Source organism: Convolutriloba macropyga, chromosome 14, assembly GCF_964194025.1.
Source record: "Convolutriloba macropyga chromosome 14, txConMacr16.3, whole genome shotgun sequence".
In the NCBI taxonomy this organism is placed as follows: domain Eukaryota; kingdom Metazoa; phylum Xenacoelomorpha; order Acoela; family Convolutidae; genus Convolutriloba; species Convolutriloba macropyga.
The window spans coordinates 27,573,332-27,596,688 of NC_134481.1; the positions used below are offsets into that span (position 1 = coordinate 27,573,332).

The 23,357-nt window shown below is 35.4% G+C and overlaps 1 protein-coding gene across 1 annotated transcript in view; it reads right to left on the reverse strand.

The window, feature by feature from the left end:
- LOC142353581 (alkaline phosphatase-like) overlaps window positions 1-23,357 on the reverse strand; it is a 91,977-nt gene that overhangs the window by 41,443 nt on the left and 27,177 nt on the right. The window contains exons 2-5 of the mRNA XM_075405862.1: window positions 5,803-5,946; window positions 3,482-3,709; window positions 2,224-2,499; window positions 1,542-1,700 (exon numbers count right to left, since the gene is read on the reverse strand). Coding sequence (XP_075261977.1) covers window positions 1,542-1,700; window positions 2,224-2,499; window positions 3,482-3,709; window positions 5,803-5,946 — 807 coding nt within the window. The remainder of the gene's footprint in view (window positions 1-1,541; window positions 1,701-2,223; window positions 2,500-3,481; window positions 3,710-5,802; window positions 5,947-23,357) is intronic.

Sequence of the window (23,357 nt, forward strand, 5' to 3'; positions counted from 1 at the left end):
CTTTCTCAACTAATTCAAATATAGATCAAATATCGTTCAAACATTCAGCAAAATGGCGACATTTAGCGTTATCTCGGAAAAATTAGGAAGGAAAACTTCCATGACTGCAAATATCATACATGAAGTAAAAAGCTGTGCTAATGGCATTTTATACTCCAGCTACGTCATGTATATTTTATGTATCAGATACACATTGAAAAAAAGTTTGTGAGCATATAACCTTCATTACAGCGGTTAAAATTAAAAAAAAAATAACTCTATTCCATCCTCATCTTCAGTTAGAGTCAAATACGGTTCCACCAGGTGCTGGCACTTGTCAATCTTGGCCCCCATCTTTTTCTTTGTTGCCATATTTAGGAAAAACAGTGTGCTTGTTTTAATGCATATGTGTTTCTTAATGTGTTTAATTTCCCTAATGGTTTCGTTTTTCAATGTTGTTAACGATAAGAAAAAAAACTTCTGATAGAAATGGCAATTGTGTTTTTTTGTAATTGTTTGTCTTCTGTTATGTTAACGATAAAAAAGAAGCTTCTTACAAAAATTACATGTTGTTGTTTTTATTGTGTTAATTTCGTTTTTGCCTAAGACCATAGAACTGCTGTGTGACATTGATAAAACCAAAAAAAAAGTTCTGTTAACCACCGAAAAGAGAAGCGGGGGAGAAATTGGTTTGATCTCACCAGTTTGTTTTGTCCATTCGCACCCCCAATTAAAATTCTATTCCTGGAATCCAAAAGTGACACTCCATCACCACAAAAGTCTCTCGCTGCTGTCCAGTTGTAACATAAATCGTAAACAGGGGGGTTATGTTCGGGTCCAAAAGATGTAGCCAAAGTTCAAGATATAGTTTCTGTTAATTTTGTTCTCTTCGGGTAAAAGAAATTAACTCAACGCACGTGCGATTATGTTCCGCAGATTACATGTTAGATTTAGTTAATGAATATTGACTAAATTTTGAATAAAACTCTACAAACATTGTCTTCATTCATTTTTTTAAATATTGAAAATTTTTTTAAATCAAACTGTTGATCAGCATCAGCAAAAGAAATTTTGGTTAACCATGCGCAAGGAGCAAACTAAAACATATCTAAACATAGAATCTTCAAATTGAAATGTTTTTGTTATATTACCAAAAGAAGGGGAGTTGTGAGAAGTTCTGCTTATTCGGCATCTGATTCACGATGAAGATTGTTTAACTTCTCAATGTATTCGCGATTAGACCAAATTAAGAATGGCTTAATATTTACTTACTTTCTCAACTAATTCAAATATAGATCAAATATCGTTCAAACATTCAGCAAAATGGCGACATGCAGCGTTATCTCGGAAAAATTAGGAAGGAAAACTTCCATGACTTCAAATATCATGCATGAAGTAAAAAGCTGTGCTAATGGCATTTTATACTCCAAGGAATCTTTCATCATATACATAATCTACGACATGTATATTTTATGTATCAGATACACATTGAAAAAAAGTTTGTCAGGATATAAGCTTCATTACAGCGGTTATTATAAAAAATAACTCTATTCCATCCTCACCTTCAGTTAGAGTCAAATATGGTTCCACCAGGTGCTGGCCCATGTCAATCTTGGCCCCCTCTACCAACATGAAGTATCCCTCCTTGTTATTGTCCTCTAACAAATCGACAGCTTTCAGTGTCATATTGTACAAAGATGGCTCCCAAGCAGGTTTGCGACCTGTACACTTGTTTCTTTTTACCCCATGAAGCACAGAAACTTCTAGCATAGACACTGGGTTTGATACTTCCAGCATTATTAGAACTACAGAGACCTAGGATCTATTCTGTTTTGGGCAAAACTAAGCTGGGAGGGGGGGCAAACAAAATAGATCCGAGATCTGTATGATATGATATGTCCTCTCTATACTATACATTCCTCGTGAATTGGATATTTTGACGCAAAACTAAATTTTCTCAGCTTCTAAAATAAAGATGTAATTAAAAAAGTTCTTGAAGTTATGCTTTGTGAAGAGCATTTAGCAATTAGAAGTTACAAACTAAGCTTTTTTTTTAACTTATGTGCATTTATCTGATAGGTTGTTAACAGCTATCGCGCAATGCAGTGTCAGATTCGAGTAAACTTACTCCAGCAAAGTGTACGTTATGTCGCGTAATCAACACCTACCTAGGTCAATTTCACTTTCAATCATTTTATTCAATCACAACATTGTTCATAGGGTAAATAGGAAGCAATGCGGTGCCTGTTCCCTCGAAATGCAGATGCGAATTTGCAAACAATCCAAGAATCGGCATGTCTTTGTGATCTAACTTATCCAGAGAGTCCAAATCTCGGACATGGGTACCACCCTGATCTTTCCATGTTTTCAAAAGGTTCTTAGAATCGTTACGAATTGAGAAATCCATTCCATTTGTCGACGATGATTGGTTTTTCGCAGGGATGAAAGATTTCTCTCCTCCACCGAATATCAAGTCTATCGATTTTGATGTAAGCTTTTCCATCAGTTGAGTAGCAATGTCTATAAATAAAATGGTCAATTTTTGTTGGAAACAAAAAACAATGGATTATATGAAAACAAACACCTTAGGTTTGGCCCTATTTGACAGGAAAAGATTTACCTGTCTTGTCTTCTTTTCCTTTGGTTTCATGAAAATTTAACATTGTTCCTAGAGTAACTATTAGTAGCACTGGCTAGATTTTTTGGATTTCAGCCTTTTTAACATGGTTGGTCTTTTTGCAAGAATCTTGCAAGAAAAAAAAAATTTGCAAGAATCTTGCCAGATCTTGGAAGATAAACTTTGCGCCTCGACTTTTCATGGCTGATATTTGTCGAGACGTTCTTTTTGTGGCTGATATTTGTCAGGTTGACCATAGCCTGACTAATGTTGGCTGCAATGATGGTACCACGTGAAAGTTTCAGACGCAAAAAAAGTTGCCAAAAGTCACCAAAAAAGAGCAATGCTGCTCATAAAAAGAACAGTCTGAAATTTGGGGAATAATAAGAAAAAGGGCAGCTGAGAACAGGCTACTGTAGGCCTATACTGCTGTTCCGCTGCGATTACGCAGAAACCAAAATTATTATTATTATTATTAAGAACGTTCCTTTTACGACTGATATCGGTCAAGGACGTTATTTTCATAGCTGATAATGGTCGACAATGTTTTTTTCATGGCTGATATCGGTCAAGAACAGTATTTTCATAATTACAGGCCTAGACTACGGTCACTTATTACAATTAGCCAGCAAGTTTTATAATATCTGCCCATAACCATATATTAGCAAACATTCGTGTCAGCAGATATAAAAAGTTCGTTGCGAAATCTCATTTTCCTCCAAGTTTGTTCTAATTATTCAATAGATTCTACTTCAGTTTTTTCCATCAGCCGTTATAAATCAGTCGTTTTTTGGGTTAGTTGTACCAATTTTGATATTCTTTCACTGCATATTTGTGATCAGTGCTATTTTCTTCAAAATTGAACAAGACGACTTCTGATTCTACCTTTGCATCCAGGGGGAGCCGTTCCCTCCCATTTTCTCGACTCAATCTTGGCATAGGCTGCACCTGGTGTGGCGTGAGTGACCCTTGCAGTGGAGACTATTCCCACTCTCTTGCCATTCTCCTTCATGTGATCAACTACAGTAGGAAGGGGATCTTTCCCAGAACCACATTTTCCCTCCTCCACATTCTCCCCGCTGAAGCCCATCGTATATGTATTGGTCTTCACACCTAATGGAAAACAATGCGTTTATCGGTGGCTACCATAAACGGGAGATTCAAACCTATATCTTGCGCTAAATTTTAGTGTCGCTTTTAGAGATTTTAATTTTCAATTGAAAAGCTTTTTGGTTTTTTTAACGTCTAATTTCTACTGCCTGTTGTAGTGAAAAAAAGTTTGTCTTTACCTCTTCATTTCTACAGATAACTTTAGTTCTACTTCGTAAGAAATCCTCCCCATCTAATAAAGCATACGGTTACTCTCACATCGCTAAGCTACATATTAGGGGGTCTAAGCAGGTGCAACTCCTGTAAAATTGGACCAGTTCTGGGTTCGAATCAGCATCTCTTACTTGCAAGCCTAGTGTGCTCCATTTACACCAACTGGTCTTAAGCTGTCGAACTTGGGCATCTTTTATAACCTGTTCTCACGTTCTTTTTTACTGTTCCTCAAGGCTTCATTTCTCTACCCAGGTATAGATTGAACAAGTAGAGCTTCTTGTTAAGCTATGTCAAGCTTATCTTATGCACAATTTACACTAGGTTGTTGTCTCTCAACCTTCTAACACTGCAACCATCCCGGGTCGAGGTGTCACCACCATTCAGCGCAAACCTTTGTAAGATAAGTGGTGGATGCGGAAAATTTTGTAAAATAAATGGTGAATGCGGTGAAATTACATAAATCAGACGGTAAAGGCGGGGGAAAAAATTTATCCCTGGTGCCGGTGAAATTACATAGTTTCACCGATGATTTAGCGAAGAAATTACATAATTTCATCGTTTTGAAAAAAGTGTCGAAATTATGTGAGATACGCGGTGAAAGTTGTGAAATTACATAAGTTAACCGCTTAACTTAGTGGTGCTTTTACAAAAATGCACCACTTAGAAAAAAGTGTTATAATAGTGTGAGATCAGCAAGGAATGCGGTGAAAAGACATAAACTCACCGCTTATTTTAGTGGTAAAGTCACAGAAATTCACCGCTTAGAAATCGGTTCGACATTTTTTTCTCCAACGAAAGTTAAGACACATCTACTCACGAAATTATACATATTTTGAAACTTTTTAAGCGCTGAATTTATGTAAATTCCACACTGTAGTAAGCGCTGAACTTAAATACAATTACCACACTTCACCGCTAAAATTTGTAATTTCACCGCTAATCTTATAAAAATTCAATGCGCTTGTTCTACAGATAGTAGACTGAGATCAAGAGACTGCAAGGGACAATTGACAAAATATACAGATACATTTGGAGCTCAATTAAGAAACCACCATTGAAAGAAGTTGCAGAGAAGAACACAAACGTGTCTGGCATCAGAAGAACCCTGAAGATCTATAGCATGCACATGAAGATAGAAAAGAGGACCTTGCAAAGGATCGGCCACATACAATGCATGAAATGTGTTTTAAAGACTGCAGTAGCTCTGACTAACCACATGAAAGCTTGCAAGGGGCTCCAATAAGCGAATGCGCTAGATGCGGGAAGATATTACTAGAATGTACCATGGCGAGACACCTAAAACCTGCAAAAAAGAAGAACTCAGGAAACAACAAACAAACGGAAAGACCCTAAACTTAAGAACATCCAAACGTCAAAAGTGCGATCTCTGCGGAACATCAATAACAGCCAGCAATTTTGTACGCCACCGTACCAGATGCGAAACGGACGTTTGTGTCAACCAGGCATGCCCCGACAGGGGCCGAGAAGCCTTTATCAAGAATCAAGAGGTTCGAATCCGTGTAAGGACGGTAATTTGCAGTAAGCGTTGAAATGTGGTGATTTTTTGTAAGTTCATCGCTTACTCCAGCGGTGAAGTTACATAATTTCTCCGCAAAATTATGTACGAAATTTGCAGTGAAAAAAAAAACAACTTTTCACCGCTTATCTTACATATTTTTCCGATTTTTCTTCGACCCGGGATTTCAAAAGCTTTTTTTGCGTCTGATGCAGTTGGATCTATTCTGCCCCCCCCCCCGAAAACCCGAAAAAGAGATAAAACTCGGAGCATATATGGAAACCCACGTCCCAAATTTGTATACTGATATGCTCATTTGTATGCTTGCGCTTTGCGGCTCTCTGAAAATGAATGGATGAGATGTGACCTGACAACATGGCGAATGCAGTAGAGGCAGAATCAGGCACCTGATGGTCAGCGTTGAATGTCTTGCTCAGAGCCACAAAAGGCAGTCTCTCTTCCATTGCCAGTCTGTTCAGCTCTCCCACCTCGGCTGTTTGATGCTTTTGACCTAAATAGGAGATTAATAACTTTTGAAATAAACAAACTTTTTTTCACCCCCTCCCGAAATATATTTGTATCCACCATCATGGTAAATTCACGGTACGTGAATGGCTTGGTAATTTATCCATAAACAACTGAGGCTATCAATTCCTCGCTTTTGGTTTAATCAAAAAGACAGCCGAGTAAAACACCAACAGGTTGCTGAAAGTGTTTTGGACTACAGATAAACATAAAAAGGTATACTTTGGTATAATTGAGTAGCGTTAAACTCCAGTAAACATAAATTTATCTGGAAATTTACATTTTTACCGGTGTAGATAGAAAATTTTTAGTAGTTGAAATTCTCTCCAGCTAGAAATTGGCATCATGAATACAATAGGCACCTCTTCTTTGCCCACTAAATTAGGGGTTGGGGGAGGATATTATTGAGAATTAGGAAAAGCTAGTTGCATCTGAGTACAAAACTGTTGTTGAAAAATCAAAAATCAGAGATCACTACATATGGGAAGTCTAGAACTGTTTTCATCTGTTATTAGTTGCACATAAGCAAAATATAGCATCGGGATTGAAACAGAAAAAGAAAGAAAAGAAGACACATATTGACTGATTTTTTTCTTTATTTCAGTGTCAAATAATGTTCTAATTTAGCGTCCAGTTTCAATTGGTTTCTAAAAATAAACTTAATTCAGCTTCTAAACTGAAAGCTAATAAACTTAATACCGATATCACCTAGCAAACAGTCTAATGAACTTTGATAACCTAATTCTCAATGACTTAATGACCGGGCTTTATCGGTCTATCCCGTCTCTTTTGATTTTGCTCTCTTGACTTTGACCGTATTCACTATATTGCATAATACAATAAACGAAAGAGCTTATAATCCATTCAGTTGAAACAGTGAGTGAAACAAGTCAGAAGTCAAGTGTGCAAATTGTGACTTATGTAACACGAAAAACGTGATCATAAGGTAAAGCGAATTAAAAACATAGCAGGACAAGTCCTGACGCGCAGTTCATAAAGTGTTCATTGACTAAACAAAAATTTAGACATAGAACGGACCGGACTATGAGTGAATTGGGAAAACCATTTTAAAAAAATCAGATCAAAAATTTTTTTAAAAAATCAGAAAAACGATGTCAAAACGCCGCGTGTGAACAAAAAAAACACTAGCAATAAATTGAAATTTGGTTCAAACAAAACAACTAGGCCAAGAATGAACGATGAATGGATCGGGGAAAACCACTTAGAATAGAATCCAATCCGAAAAATCCGAGAAACAGTAAAAATCAATTTAAAATTGCTGCATGTGAACAAAAAACCACTAGCAAGAACGCAAATTTTTGTTCAAACAACGTTTTCTCAGTCTACTTTAAAATTAGAGCAAAAAAATCACGACGCAAAACCACTCGCTTTTTCGCTCCACCTCCTGTTTCGGCGTGACCAAAATTACTACTCCAATTTGACTTCAAAAATCATGAAAATGTGTGAACAGATCTTAAAAGAAAGACAGCGCCCTATTACAATTCAAATTCTTTGAATTAAAAAAACGAGAGCGCACAAATAATAGCTGTTTGAGAGGCTGACAACGGCTTTTAATAATATATTTCAAAAATAGTGGACTTTAATTGCCACAAGGAGTTTTATAAATCAATTTAAACTCATTTTCGAATACTCCATGCATTAAAAGTCTAAATTATCAAGAATTTTTGTTGTAGTTTCTCTAAAAAAATGTTTTATATTTTCATAGGTGAAAGTGGCGAGAAAAAAACGTCAACCCTAAAAACCGCACATCTTACAATCTTACATCAATTTGCCGGTAAAAACTACTGTAAAATTTTCTGCGGTAAATTTTTGTAAAAATTGCGGTTTTTAGCGCTGAATGCAGTGAAGAAGAAACTTTCACAGCTAAAAAACCCCAAATCTTACAGAAATTTAACGCTAAAAATATAAATCTTACAAAAAATCAGCGCTGTCATCGCTAAAAGAAGCTGGCGCTTTGCGGTGCATATTATTTTTTCCACCGCTGCTCACCGCAGTTCTTACATTATCTTTTTAGCAGAACCTCGACCCGGGATCTATTGTATATCGACCCCCAATTCAGTCAATTGAGTTCTTATAAGATGTTTCGACGCACCAAAGCAGAGGTGCCAATTTTTAAATAGTAGCGGGCTCTAGTCCAGACCTAAAATTATATTAGGCGTAAAAAGACTCTCCGGGATAGATTTTTGGTATGAAAAATTTTGTCAGGATTTTAGGTGATGTCTTTGAATTTGGCTGGAACTAAAACAACCGTCCTCGAATTTGGCAAGACAAAAGCGTCTCTTGGCTGGACAGTAAAACGTGTCCTGGAAATTCGCGGGACAATAAAACGTGTCCAGGAATTTGGCTGGACAATAAAAGATGTCCTCGAATAACGCCCGCAGCCGTAGCAACCTGTTGTTTTGATTACCTTCAAATTCAAACACTTTTAGCGCAATTGGTTAACCAATGGGTAAGGTTGGAGAAGGTCACGAGATGTAACCCAGATGTTAGGGAAAATTTTTATTTTGAGTCATTTTTGTATATGAGAAGAATTTGGCTGGACTTATGAAAAGGTTTACCCCGAATTTTAACCAGGGTCGTCGAGCTCTTAATTCAATATTTGTCCTCCTTCTTCCTTCCCACCTGGAATTAATAGGTCTATTCATAAGTCCAGGTCTAGAATAGCGTGATAGCAAAGCACAATTTGTAATGATGGGGACACAAGCGGCAATGATGGGAGAAAATGCGACGTGTCCTGTTTCGGCCCCAGCGTTTTTTTTACCCCACGTAAAATCTTAACTTTATATAATACGTCACTACCATTATAAGACGTGTTTGGGCTTAACTTCTAATGGGTATTATCCAGGATGTCTTATAATCGTCTCAAGAATACGATTAGCCTTAAGGCTTACCTGACTAATTGAAGTTTTGTGACTCTAGTCTGTTAAACTTCGATAGGAGTACTAGTCGACAGAGCAAGAGCCCCAATGCTTCAGTCTAAACTTATTCTCAAATATATTTCACGAGAGGAGTAGAGAGAGATTCATATACTTTATTGCTTAACAAGGTCTGACTCTAAAGTAACCAGTCAAAAAGTGAAAAGAAAGACTTTTCATGATTTTCATGGGGAAAAAATAAACATATATTTTAACAATTCAGATTTGAGCATTTTAGTTCTAGTCTTTTTATTTATTTTCTTCTAAATAAACATATCTTCTTCAAGTCTATTTCTGGATGTCAATCAAGATTGACTCCATCTTTCCAGGTTGTTGAGCTTTTATGATATTTAGTTTTGTTTCAACAGTTTCTTTTTCACTTTTTTCCTCTTTTTGGAGTAGGTATAAGAGTTGAAGGCAGTGGAATCTCTAGGAAGTAGTTGGACATCAACAACCAAAAAAATATCTATTCCATCGGCACTTGGATTGTCTAAGTCCAAGGTTCATCCAGTAAAATAGCGTTGTCTTCGCGCGTGGAACGTCAGGTGTTATTGACCTTCCATATCACCATCTTCCAGGAAGCGGAGTTCAGCTGTTGTGATGTCTTTCTTTGCAGTGTAGATCAACTTACCTGACTTACCTGAGTAATTCCTTGAAATAATAATTGTTAGCTGTAATTGTTATAGTTTCTTATTTTGTAAAGATTTATAGTGCTATCAAGGCTTTCAGGTGCAGGTTCAACTGTATTAGATTGTATTGCAACAAGTAGTTCGTGTAAAAATATTATCTATGTGCCCATGAGGTCCCTGTTAAGTCTACTTTCAGTTATATTCTTTTGGTTGTAACCAAAAGAATTTTTTCTTGTATGAAGTCGTGATGTCGTGAATATGTTTGATAGATGTTAATTTAATTTCAAAAAGTTTTTCGTGGCTGCCATCAACGAGAATCAAGACAAACAAAGACCGATCGATTTTATGTAGTTGTCTCTCGCTTATGTGTACCAGAATATTTCGTCGTATGTCTTATGAAGACATTAATTGATCTGCTTTATTGGAGAAAAGTTGGCATGGACCGAGACGTTCACCTTTGAAATTGTTAGTTGTTAACAACTCGGTGTTTCTTAAATTCACTGCTGCTGTGTTAGTGAAGGCTATTGCACTGTTGTTACACTTTGTTTTATGTTATTACATATCAGCTTGTATTGTAGGTGAACACAATGAAGTTGTACTGTACTGAATCTTGTATTTTGTTTATTACATTAAAGTGAGATATTTCGAATTTCGTAATTTTCGAAGCGGATGATAATCTTTAAAAGTAAAGATTTTTCTGAAGACTGATACGATAATTATGTTATAATATTGGGGTATCATTAGAGTTTTTGTTCTAGTTTTGATTGTAATTAAACCTAAAGGTGTTTATATTGGTAACCGTTGTTTATTTTTACTGCTTTGTTTGTTTTTGTCAGACGTGAACTTAAACGTATCTTTTCAATTTTGGCTTGCAATTAATTTTTACCTAAAGTATAAACTGTGTTACACGTGTTAATTTGGTTTAAATTACCATTTTTTTATTTTTTTACATACCATACAGTTACATACAAAACAGTTTTTTGTTGATATTTACATAAATTCAGTTGAGGTTTATTTTTAACAGTTCAACTTGATTGTAATTATAACTATACTATTTACCACAACAATGAGAACCTAGTATAGTGGTATTGGTGGGGGTGTTCCAGTGTATTAAGTTTAGGTGTGTTTACTTATGACGTATGAAGTCAATGAAGTTTGATTATTAATAATAGTACTCTAGTGCAGTAGTTAATTGTAGTTAAGCTGTATAACAAAGATACACTGGAGAAAAACTTCAGGTGTATTTGAAAGTACTTCTTTGTGATCGAAAGAGTATTAAATGGTAAAGCGTAAATAGAAAGGGTGAAAAGATGAGTTAAGACAAATGTTTGTAAAGAAATACTGTTTAGAAAAGTTTTGTAGACTGGCATGACAGAATGGAGAATGTAATAGTGTACAAATCTATAACTTTGAGGTCAAAGGTAATACTTTCCGAGAACGTGTTACAATATATAATCAGATAGTATAACATAGTACAGGATATTTGTTAATAAATGGTGTAAAGTATTATGGTTAAAGCTGCACAAATGGTTAAAATTCTTCTTAATGAGTTTTACATAAATTTATCCGTTGTTTATACAATTCTTGTTTGTTGTGGATAGATAGGTTTCTTTTTAAATTCGTTAAATTCCTTAATAAAGTCCTTATTCTGTGCTAAGAGTTCTGCAAGAGCTTTTAGTATGTCGAGTTCATTCATTTCGAGAAATGTGAGTAGTAATAGGGTGAGCAAGTCACCCCCGGGGGGGGGGGGTGTAGACCCCATGTATTAAGATAGGGTATAGGAGTAATTTTTGAGAGAGGGTCTACACTAATGTATTAAGATAGGGTATAGTTTACATGTATTAAGATTAGTAATAGCGGCCGCCACGTATTAAGATTAGGAATATGCTCCGCCACGTATTAAGATTAGGAATAGCCGCCGCAACGTATTAAGATTAGGAATAGCCGCCGCAACGTATTGAGATTAGGAATAGCCGCCGCAACGTATTAAGATTAGGAATAGCCGCCGCAACGTATTAAGATTAGGAATAGCCGCCGCAACGTATTAAGATTAGGAATAGCCGCCGCAACGTATTAAGATTAGGAATAGCCGCCGCAACGTATTAAGATTAGGAATAGCCGCCGCAACGTATTAAGATTAGGAATAGCCGCCGCAACGTATTAAGATTAGGAATAGCCGCCGCAACGTATTAAGATTAGGAATAGCCGCCGCAACGTATTAAGATTAAGTATAGGGACCAGGGTATTAGTAGTATAGTGTGAGTAGATCAGCCGCATTTTTGGGAGCCGGTCATTGGCCTTTCCGCGCAGGGAATTGTACAGGCGGGGAATTGTACAGGCAGCGCGCACGGGAATTGTACAGGCGGGGAATTGTACAGGCAGCGCGCACGGGAATTGTACAGGCGGGAAATTGTACAGGTAGCGGGAATTAACGGATAATTCCCCTCGCAGTAAATTTCAACATGTTTATTGGTATAACCAGCGCAATGTATTAAGATTAGGTATAGCCGCCGCAATGTATTAAGATTAGGTATAGCCGCCGCAATGTATTAAGATTAGGTATAGCCGCCGCAATGTATTAAGATTAGGTATAGCCGACCCTAAATAGCAAGATGGCGCAGCGGAAGCGTGCTGGGCTCATAACCCAGAGGTCGGTAGATCGAAACTACCTCTTGCTGATCTGGCATTGTCACAGTACTAGTGGACTTTTACGCGCTCATAACATGGAAAAAAGTTAAATAAAAGAAAAAAATTGAATTAATAAGTACAAAATAACAGACACAGTACAAATTAAGCACATGCAAATACAAATTTAATCAAACGTTTACATGATGATAGTACGAAAGAAAAGAGTATTAAAGTACATTTAGCCGAGTAGTTAATAAAGTCGACAACAAAAATTTGAGTAACTAACGAAGAATTAAGGAATTTAGAAAAAAATTACTGCCGACTTTATTACACTTCGACTTATTTTACATTAAATTTATCTAATTACATATAATTACTTATAAAGTTTAAAACATGAACGTCATGAACCTTGTTCAGTTTTGTCTGAAAAAATTTAAATAGTTGAAATGCTGCAAATATTGTGTAAAATCCACACAAATTATCAGTTTTCTGAACTGGTTGTTGTATCATTTTCTGATACTTTTTATTCAAAAATTTGTATTTTGTGATTGGACGAGCCAAAGAATCAGCATAGTAATAAGTTCGATTGAGTCGAGCAATCATTATCCAATGCTCTCCAGCTTCACTGCTCGGAGAAGTGTTGATGATAGCAAAACTGAATGTGGGTAGCCTTGGAACACAATCTGCTGGAAACGATCCAATATAGCGGTATTTGAGTTCTGGGATTCGTTCAATAATCTGTCTCAGGGAAGTGTTATCCATGACAAACAATTTTTCTCTGCTTTATTTCGCAAGTACCATTAACACACGGATTTCTAACTGTACAGTCAAGCTGAAAAGACTCATTCTCTTCATAAAAGCAACAATCATTGGACTTTTTACCTTGCTCTAATAAAAGGTTGCTTGACTTTTTAATTTTGTCAACAGAATTGTTATGGGATTTGGGGTAGAATAAAATAATTATAAAAAGAAGTACCAGAAAAATTAGGAGAGGAACGTAAACAAAAAAGTTTGAATTAGTTCGCCCCCAGTTAACGTCCATTTTAAGAAATTATTTGGTGAAGAGAATGGCAACTGGGTGACGATAATATATAACCCAAAAATGTTCCAATGCAGAAAGCAATGATGTAAAACCCATAAAAAACTGAAAAAAGTATGAAAAAATTTTCGTTAACGCAAAAATCTTCAGACATTTTTAGCAACCGTTCCGAACTGATCAATTTTAACAGTGGACATCCTTTCTCCTAGAACAATTAATTCTGTCACACTTCTTAGCGGGCGGTCGAAAAACATTTCTAATCGGATACTTTCACCGCTGAGCTCAGGATAATGAATACTTTCTCCAGCATCTTGAAGTGAAGTGAGATCAAATACAAGCACTTAATGGTTCTGAAATAGATTATGTGGTAACGCGGGAATCTCTTCGTTAAAATTCATTGCTTTCATTGTTGTTACATATGCCCTACAGTCATTGGTTGTATCAACTGATACTATAGCTCTACCTCCTCGAACAATTCTTAGTTCTCGTAAACCAAATTTCTGATAATGGAAAGGATTTTCTTGAAAATGTCCTGTGAATGCTGAATTTGTGTTCATCGCAATAGCTACTCTTCTGATTGGAGCATTGTTAAAAACATTTTCCTGAATAAACTGGTTCTGTCCTGAAGGAATAATAAATGTGCGTGCAATTGTTTCCATAAAGTTGTAACAAGCAGGTTGATGAGTTAATTGATATTTGATAGTCTGGTGATACACTTCGTTAACAACAACACGTCTTGTAAACAGGGAACAGTCAAGAACTTTAAGGGAGACGTGAGGATGGTAGGAGATCATGTAAAAATTGGGTCTTGCACGAATCAATTTCAGTCTAACTTTTGTATTTGGAAGCAGTAACTTTTCACATTGGAACAAATCAATTGCTAATTTACCGTAATAAGTAGTTCCATTTTTCAGCAAAAGTTCTTCCTCTCGATCTATAAAAGGGCTTTTCTCAAAATCGCTGGGTTCTTTTTCAAATTCATATCCATGACAAGCCAAAATACCTTCATTATTTCTTGTGGAAGCGTTAAATTCATTGGAAATTAAAGCTTTGTGTCCATAGAGACCATTTGAGTTGTAAACCTGTTGATTGTTCAGATACACCTCACAGTTGGAGAAGAGCGAGTGCAGTAAATTGTTGACGTGAGTTAGATAATGTAAATCATCATCTGTGAAAGACATTCCCATATCTGCTTTTCCATGCTCGTCTTTTTTCATAAAGTCATCAAACAATCTTCCCTTTTGTAATCCAACTTTGATTTGAAGATGGATATCTCTCATATCAAGATATATGCTTCTATCTGTTTCAAACTCGAACTCAATGCTGCTTTCATCCAATGAAGTACTGGGATAAACTTCTTGAACGTGAGAAGATTCAATTGGTTCCAAAACAGGAATTTTGTCAAAAATCTCCAAGCAAGAGTTCGTAAAGTGACCATAACGAAAGTTGCTATCGTTTGTTGATCTAGTATTCAATTTAGCTTAGAAAAAATATCTCTTCTAGTTCGACGACGTCGACTGGTTTTTGGGGTAATTCTTCGAATTATGCGCCGTTTCCTAATTTTTCCACCACCTAGCTGTTTACGTAATGTTTTCTTTCCAACATCTGCAGCCACAGATTTGAATTTTTTCTTTCAAGTTAGAACATTTCCAATTTCAGTTGCAGCTATATCAAGCAAATCAGCACCAACTCTTTTTGCTGCTGGGACAACATATCTGCTCAAGAATGGAATAGCTGTCCTCCCAATTGTTTGTGCTAACGCTCCGAATCCTCTTCCCCTCTGTCTTGAATAACCACGAAAATACGGTAAATCACTATCAGCAACCATTTTCTACAACTTTAAATCTAAAAATGATTGTCAGAAGTTTTTCTAAACATTAGTACCGCTCTTGTCACACCAACAGAGTTGAAAGGAACTTTTTCACCATAAGAGTCCCGGAGCTCGAGTTTTATGCTGTGGAATGAGTTTTTTAGAATTTTTTTAAATTGTAAGTTTGGAAAATTTTGATAATTCATGTATTGTCCCGTTGAGATGATATCTCCATTCTTAACTTTTGATATAAACGGAATGCATCGTAAAAGAGCAGCTTTTGTATCACCCACAATATTGTATTCAACAATATAACTATATATCATTAAGGTGTGTATTCGTACAATGTCATAAGGAAACTTGGGAAAATGTGGACCACCACCACTCATGAAAACACCCATACCATAAACAGCTTCTTCGCATCCAAAGACATGACAAAGATCGGCACTAAAAATGACAAGTAAAGAGTTCTGATTTGGAAGACTCAAAGAAATTCGCTGTGTAATTTTGTTAACGTGTAACTTGATGGGCGTTTTTTCATATTTTTCACGTTCCTGAATTTTTCTATTCATTTCATTGACAATATCAGAGATCGAGGGGTATAGACCTGGATCAAGTGTGTAATAATCCGATGGTTTTGTATCTGGTGTTGCTTCATCTAGATAGAAGAATTTACCCTCTGTTATGTTTTGGTACAAGGAAGGATACGACAGTTCTGTTATCGCTACCTCCCATTCTCCATCAAGATTAATTTGTTCAGGTAGAAAATTCGTGAAAGAACTTAGTGTATTGTTTGGGTAACAATCAAACGACGCATTGGAAACCAACTCAACAGTGAAAGAACTCATCTTTAAATGATACACTTTGAAAGCTCTTGTTCATAAAATTTACCTAGAATTTCATCACCTTGTTCTCCACAAAGGTTATAGGTTGGCGGTTTAAAAGTAGCAACTTTAACAATTTTGAATATTTCATTTGTGAACTGTGATTTATAACCTTTTCTGAATAGAATATCTTTTTTTGATATACGAACATTTTCACCAACTTTAAAACGTGGTCGTTTATATTGGTTAATTGGGTTTCTGTAAAAAATTGACAAAAAGTCTTTGTTTGTTATATTTTTTGGAGCTTTACCTGTTGAGCGATTAACTCTTGTGTTCATAGTTTTGACAAAGGAATCCATTTTTCTCATGTATTTATCACCATTTTCTTCCATATAGCGATAAATAATGTTTTTCAGGGATTTAATGGCTCGTTCTGCTACAGCAGCTTTCGTTTCACTTCAAGTTGAGTAAATTTTAATTTTCTTGTCCATACAAAACTTTTGAAACTCACCACTAAACTCTGTTCCCTGGTCAACCCATACTTTCGCGGGCATACTTTTTTTACGCAACATTTTTTTGAAAGCTACAACTGCATCGGTAGAGTACTTTGACTTCATTGGTTGCACACGAACAAAGCGAGAAAAGACGTCAACACATACTAATAAATACTTCACTCCATTATTAGTATCCGATAATTTATCCATAAAAGCTAGATCTAGACACCAGATCTCATTGATTCGCTTAGCAAATGCTGGTAATCTTTTGAAATGTCGTGTTGCATGACGATACTTTGTGTAGGAATCTTTACTGTGTAGAAAGTAGGCAACTTTCTTTTTGGATAACCCACTTGCCTTTTGTAGATTTTTAATTGATCCATATGCGGCTTTTCCATCTCTATACAGCCTTTGTAGCTTGGCTTTTTCAGATTTTGAAAGGAATCCAGCTCCCTCTGTCTTTGCTTTTGGCATCTTTGTTTATTACTTTTTGCGGATTTATTCCGGTAGCATCAAGTATTGTGTAATATATGTCGGGAAAATCAACGTTCTTTCTTTTTAATGCAAAAATAAAATCTGCAAAAGCTACTTCTGTATCTCTTCCATCTAATAAAATTGTGTCGTTGAGAGATAGCTTGACTCGCGGTGAATTCAAAATTTGATCTACAATTGATTCGTTCTTTAAAGATCTGGTTTTGTTGCTGATTTCCTTGTAATTAGGGTTCAAATGTGTTGGGACAGAAACTGGTTTCTGCTCAAAAGTGTCCAACTTTTTAACTTCTAATTTGAATTTTTGTTCGTAAAGGTGTTGAGGAATCAAAACAAACTGTTCCATTTCAAGACAATCGATTAATGATAGATGGTGTCAAAATTGATATGAGCTCTATTCCTTTTCGTGAACTTAAAATTGCTCTTCTTTTATTTATTCCGGTTCTTTTTAGCACGAGTTGATGAATTTCGTCTCTGTACTTTATTACGTCTTGTTTTTGTATTTCCTGTAGTTGTCCCCCGAGAAGGTTTACTATGCATTCGTTTAGAAACTGAATGAAATCTTTTGGACAATTTCTTAGGAACGATTTCTTGAAGTTCTGGGAATACGTTTGGAACGTTATCAGCGTAGAGAGATGTTGTGTGTTCATCGTTCAAAAAAGTAATCTCTTGTTTCGTTTTAGGGAGAAAAAAAATAGTGGGAATAGAACCACTGTTTCTGCAAAATCTAAGAGAGTCGACTGTTTTCGGAGTTAGATCAATGAGTAAGTGACCATACGGGATTGAAGTAGCTTTTGTATACCAATCTTTTAATTGTGATCCTAACCCGAGCTGTTGACTAAGAGTGTTAATCTGGAGAACATCTCTAGGAGACTTGAATAAAACTATATGAGTATTTTGTAACTCAATATCTCTTCCCAACCTACTCTGATGAAAAAGATTATGCTTTATATATATTGTACTAAGACCTTTGTGTCTTCCAGCTGTCGCGATTTTAACAAATTCTTTCGAGCTTGAGATTTCTTCACAAGAATCATCAAAAATCAGCAAATACTTTGTTCCATTATTGGGTAGACTCTGAATGAACTCAAAGTCAACTCCTTGAATAAATTGAATGTTTTTAATGTTTTTGGACATTAGACCGTAAAGTGATTGATAATGTTGATAAAAATAGTAAATTTTATCAAAATCGGGTTGAAAAGTTCCAATAATTAGCCAATCATGGATAAGATGAGATTTTCCAGACCCGCTTGGTCCCACCAATGAAATAAAAATGCGTTCCTTAGTAGAGATTATTTTGTTCATAGTTTAGGAGAAGGTAAAATATAACCGACTGTACTAGATAAGATAGCAATCCAAACTGTTGTTTCTTCACAGGTTTCGGCAAGAGTTATTCTTACTATACAGCACGCTAATATTAACAAAATAACAAAAAATTGGGACAAAAAAACCACCAGAGATCTATTACAAGTCTGTCCAAAACATTTCCACGATTGTCGTTCCTGGTTATTATCATCAAAGACAAAATTACCTAAATTTAAACCGTTATCTGTATGCTCGGTCATTTATACCTTATTTTTAAGGGAAAATCAATTTTTTGAACTGGGAATGCAACTTCTCTCTGATTTCAAAAGTAGTAAAATAAAAATAATAAATTACAAAACGATCACAAATACAAATACAAATTACAAATAGAAATTACAAATATTATACGTTATCAAAAAAATCCAGAGTCCAAGTTCCGTAAGCATAAGCTTTCTTCTCTGCACAGTGAAATGTCTTTTTGTGTCGATACGGATAATTGCTACAATCCCAGTCAGTATCCGAGTTATTGAGAAGTTTGGAAACTTTTGGACAACCAAGATCATCTAGATTCTCCACATCTTTACACAAGTAATTTGAGAGAAGATTACACTTCTCTAACCCTTTTGCAAAGTATTCTGTTGTAGGTGAACAATGTTGGTGAATGATTGATGACAACTCAGTGTATTCCAGTTTTCCATTGTTCCAATTAATCCCATGTAAATTTTTAGTGTTCCATTTTGCTTGAAAAGTAGGTTTATAGTCTTCGGGTGGGAGGAAACTGTATCCCAATACAATTCCATCCTTGAAAACACCCAACTCCTTGACAATTTTCCCTTCCAAGCACTCAATATCAAACACAACGAGAGACATTCTTTTTTCTAGGTTGAATTATTACAAAAATGATTAGCAGTCTAGCATTTTGAAAATTTGAGGATGATAAAATTTAATAAAGACACAAAAGATTAACCCAGTTAAATGTCCCAAGAAACATGAGCTTGGAAAATTTGGTAACATGTAACAGTATCCTGGTCCCTTGTTTGTAGTTGCTTTAACCGCTCCAGCAGAATCGTGTAGTATAGCATGTAATCGAAAAACTTTCAATCTAGCAAAGAAAAAATCTAAAAAGGAATTTCCATAACCAATAAGTCCTCCATGAGGAAATTTTTGGTTAATTTCCTCAAATTTATATTCTCGTCCCAAATTTTACAGGCCGCTAAAAAACAGTTTTTGCGTTTTTCATTTTCGGGAAACATTGAAAGGATGCTTCCGTAGCAATTGAATATGTTGACAAGAATGACAATATCCATCAACTTTGAGTTCCTTCATCCATGTCAATGCAAGTTTTCTTAAACTTTTCAATATAAGATAAAAGTGTAGGGAGATGCTCTAGTAAGTTCTCGTACTCTTCTTTTTTTAATTCAATATTTGTCAGAAAACTCCACTGATATCCGTTCCAACGATGTTGTGAAATGGTAACTTGTTGTTTATCTGAACGATATATAAGACTTGTTCTGCGTAATCCGTTGTGAATAACCCACTTAAATTCTGAAATTTGGGACTCTATGTTTTTTCTAATTTGGGAAAATTTTGAGCTTCAAGAACAGTATACGAATATCTTTTAAGTTCGTAATGAAGTCTAACGTGAAAAACCTTTGACTTGTCTCTGAGACTCAAAAAAATGTTTCTTGAGCAACCAATATCCCAACTCATTCTCAGATCAAAGATTTTTAAAATGAAAAATTTATTGTAGAGAAGACAAAGACATATTACAAAATCACACAACAATTATTATTGAAATGTACATTGTTCAATGTTAGAAAAGTCATTCAAATTTTGAATCAGTTCCTTGAACTCGTCCAAAGTGTAGCTGACATAAGTCACCTGCTTGAACTCATTGTTTTCCTTGCGACAAAAGAGCCGAATCTGCACATAAATGGAGGCTGGATTCTCCTGAACGTATTGAATGAAAGTCACATATATTCGTCGATTTCGTCCTATGCTGACCTCTCTGACTTTGTGACGTCGTTGCAGCACATCCTCCATACATGGGTTCTTATCAAATTGAGTCGGGTGCTCACTCAGTTCCAACTCCCCATCCAGGATATTGTTCTTGAGGAAACGGAATTTCTTGATTTCGTAATCTCCTATTCGAAGTTGTTGGTACTTCTCAAATGTTCCAAAATTATCTTTTTTGAAGACTTGGAAAGTTGGTTCGGAATAATTTTGTCCGTTTTTAAAAATCTGGGACACCCAAATCTTTTTGGGTTAGAACCAAAGTCTATATAAAATGGAACCGAATCAGTTCCAGTTTTAGGTTGAGAATCGGTAAACATAGACGGAGCACTCGAGTAAAACGGAGAGACTTGAAAGAGAGACATTTTATCAACTTAATGTGACAGAGAGAAATTAATTGAATGATTTGACTTGTAATTTTACTTCCTCTATTGTTTCCGATCACCTTTATTTGATAATGATGTCATTATCCTTCTTTCATTTCCAAATATGGAAAGTTCAATTGCGTCATTTTGCAAAAATTCCTTATAAGGAAACTTAGTCAGAAATTTTAAGTTGAGCAAACATTTGAACTAGAGCAGCATATTTATCTTGATGTTTAGCACGTCTGTGTTGCATTAGCGAGTAATAGTGTTTGAAATATTTAGAACAAGTAAAACAACGGATTTTTCTGAGTTGCTGTCTCTTGAACTGTGTCATTTTTCAAATGAAATTTTCGCTGTGTTTGAACTGAATTGCGTTATTTCCTTATACGGTAGGTTAAAAGAATCACTCCAAAATCACTTTGGTTACAGAATGGCAGCAGTTATGTGTCAAGTTTTACCTGACTTTTATAAAAAATTTTGTGAGAAAGCCTTGTTCATTTGCGTATCAGTTAAGGATTATAAACCTTACTTGCTTACTAGTGAATACTCTGTTGCGTCTCACAATTACACTTTTTGTCCTCTGAAAAATTGTTCTTATCACATAATTCTCATTTCATCTTCCATTAATGAATTACTCCAAAAATTGGATGATTTATCTTTTCAATATCAGACAGTGGACTGCTTATACACCTTATATAAACATCAGTTTTTCGGTCACACAAACGAAGAAGCAGGACTTGTTTTCACCCAATTGAAGAGAGCGGTACAACATAATTCGGAAAACAAATTTGTTGAAAAACTACCCAGCGTGTCTAAGAAGAGATTGAGTAGAAAAAAGTTCAAGAGACATCTACTGAGAGCTGAGCAAAGAAATGCAAGCACACAAACATTGAGATCATCCTTCTTCGACCGAATTCAGTCTCTTAAGAACTCAAAGTATGAGAGTGAATTAATAAAAATTGTTGATTGTTTACTAGATGGTCATGGAATAATTGATAACCCCATGTTGTACTTTGAAGTTAGAAAGTAATAAAGTGTTTGTACTAAAATGTTTTATTATTAGTGTATATTCTAAAAGTCGAAATTTGAAGTCGATTTGTTTGTTAAATGTCGAATTTTCACACAACATTTTTTGTTAAAAGTCGAAAATAGAACCTCAGATTTTTCATTAAAAATCAAAAATGTTACCAAACTGTGCGTGCAAAATGTGCAATTTTTTCTCATTTTTCTTACTTTTACGGTATGATTTTCAGCAAAAAACATAAATTTTAATAATTTTTAAAATGACAAGTTTTGAATCTGTTCTTGCAGCTTAAAAATCGGATTGGTAACAGTAATTTTTTCTTAAAAATCGAATTTTTTCTCGACATTTTTTGTTAAATATCGAAAATAAATTCGACAATTTTCTTAAATATCGAAAATAAATTCGACAATTTTCTTAAATATCAAAATTAAATTCGGTATTTTTCTTAATTTTCGAAAAACAAATTTTCAATAATAACCAAGTACCTAAATTATCAAGTAACCTTTCGTGTTAATCTTTTATTCTGGAAAACTATAAAAAAATTATAAAATTGAAAATGTAAATTTAATACGAAACACCCAAAAGGTATTCAGAAACTTTATTATTTTTACGAACAAATACAAAATAGTTTACAAAATTGAACATAGAAATCATTCAAAAAGAGTTTCAATAACATATTCTGGTAAGTTCTGAATTTCATTACCGAAACCTCTTTGTCGCTCAATTCTACCAGGTAGTTGAGTTGGTTGAACAGTGACTGGAGTATTAGGTACATCACTCAAAAAGATAGGGTTGTGAGCAGTTCCTTCCTCGATCGATGGGGTTGTCATCGAGGGTGTAGTTGACATGTCAGTAGATCCATAGTACTGCGCTGGATCAAAGTTTTCCAGATCGTTAAATGACGTGGTGGTACTAGTATCAATACTCAACTCGCTATGTTCTCTTCTATGAGCTCTTGAAGCTATTTGGAGAAGATTATTTTCCACCTCCGGGCCTGATACCTCACCTACATCCGGTGTAGTGAACCAACTGTTTGGAATTTGCCCTTCCTCCCAAGGAAATGTGTACTGAATATTTCCAGCTACGTAGTTGGCAGGAAAATCAGATCCATTAACGTGAGGATAGTGGTGTCCACTGACAACAGCAACTTCGTGTCCCATCGCGTGAGTTCCGAGTTGATTCTCTGTGATTGGGACCTGTCCCTGATGATATGTATCAAACTGTTGTCGCTGGTGCTCAATAATGTGCCACACAGTAATGGGTAAAGTGATCAGAGACTCATACAGTCCGTTTGATAAATCTCGAACTCCTATCCGAGCAATATCCTCAGTAAAAAAAAATGAGTACAGAAGGTTATTATTTTGAACGGTGAACTCCATTTTGGAATAAATGATAGAAGAGGTTTTTGTTAGAAAGTGATGAGAATGGATGAAAAGATTCTTGTCGAGAACGTGATAGAAACAATCAGTGGAGAGAAAGTTATAAAGCAGCAAATTTCCTTTTTAGGAAGGGAACAGGATATATAAATTAGATTTAAACAAAAGTTAGAACTAAAGTAAGTACTTTTAAACAAAAAGAAAGCGAATGTTGGAGCTCGATAGCAGGATAAAATGTTGAGGAGTAGTTAGTATAGTGTGAGAAAGTAGTGATGATGTTTTCAGAGAAGTTGGATCAAATGATAATGTCAAAATCAACAACCTCTATATATAGTGTGCTCTGTCCAATCAGACAACAATAACCAAAGATGGAAGATTTTATGAGAAAAAGTGACGTTTAGCTTGAAATTTCTGGACGAACTGAAATTCAAATCCAATTTTGGGTAAAATTTTCCAACAAGGTAG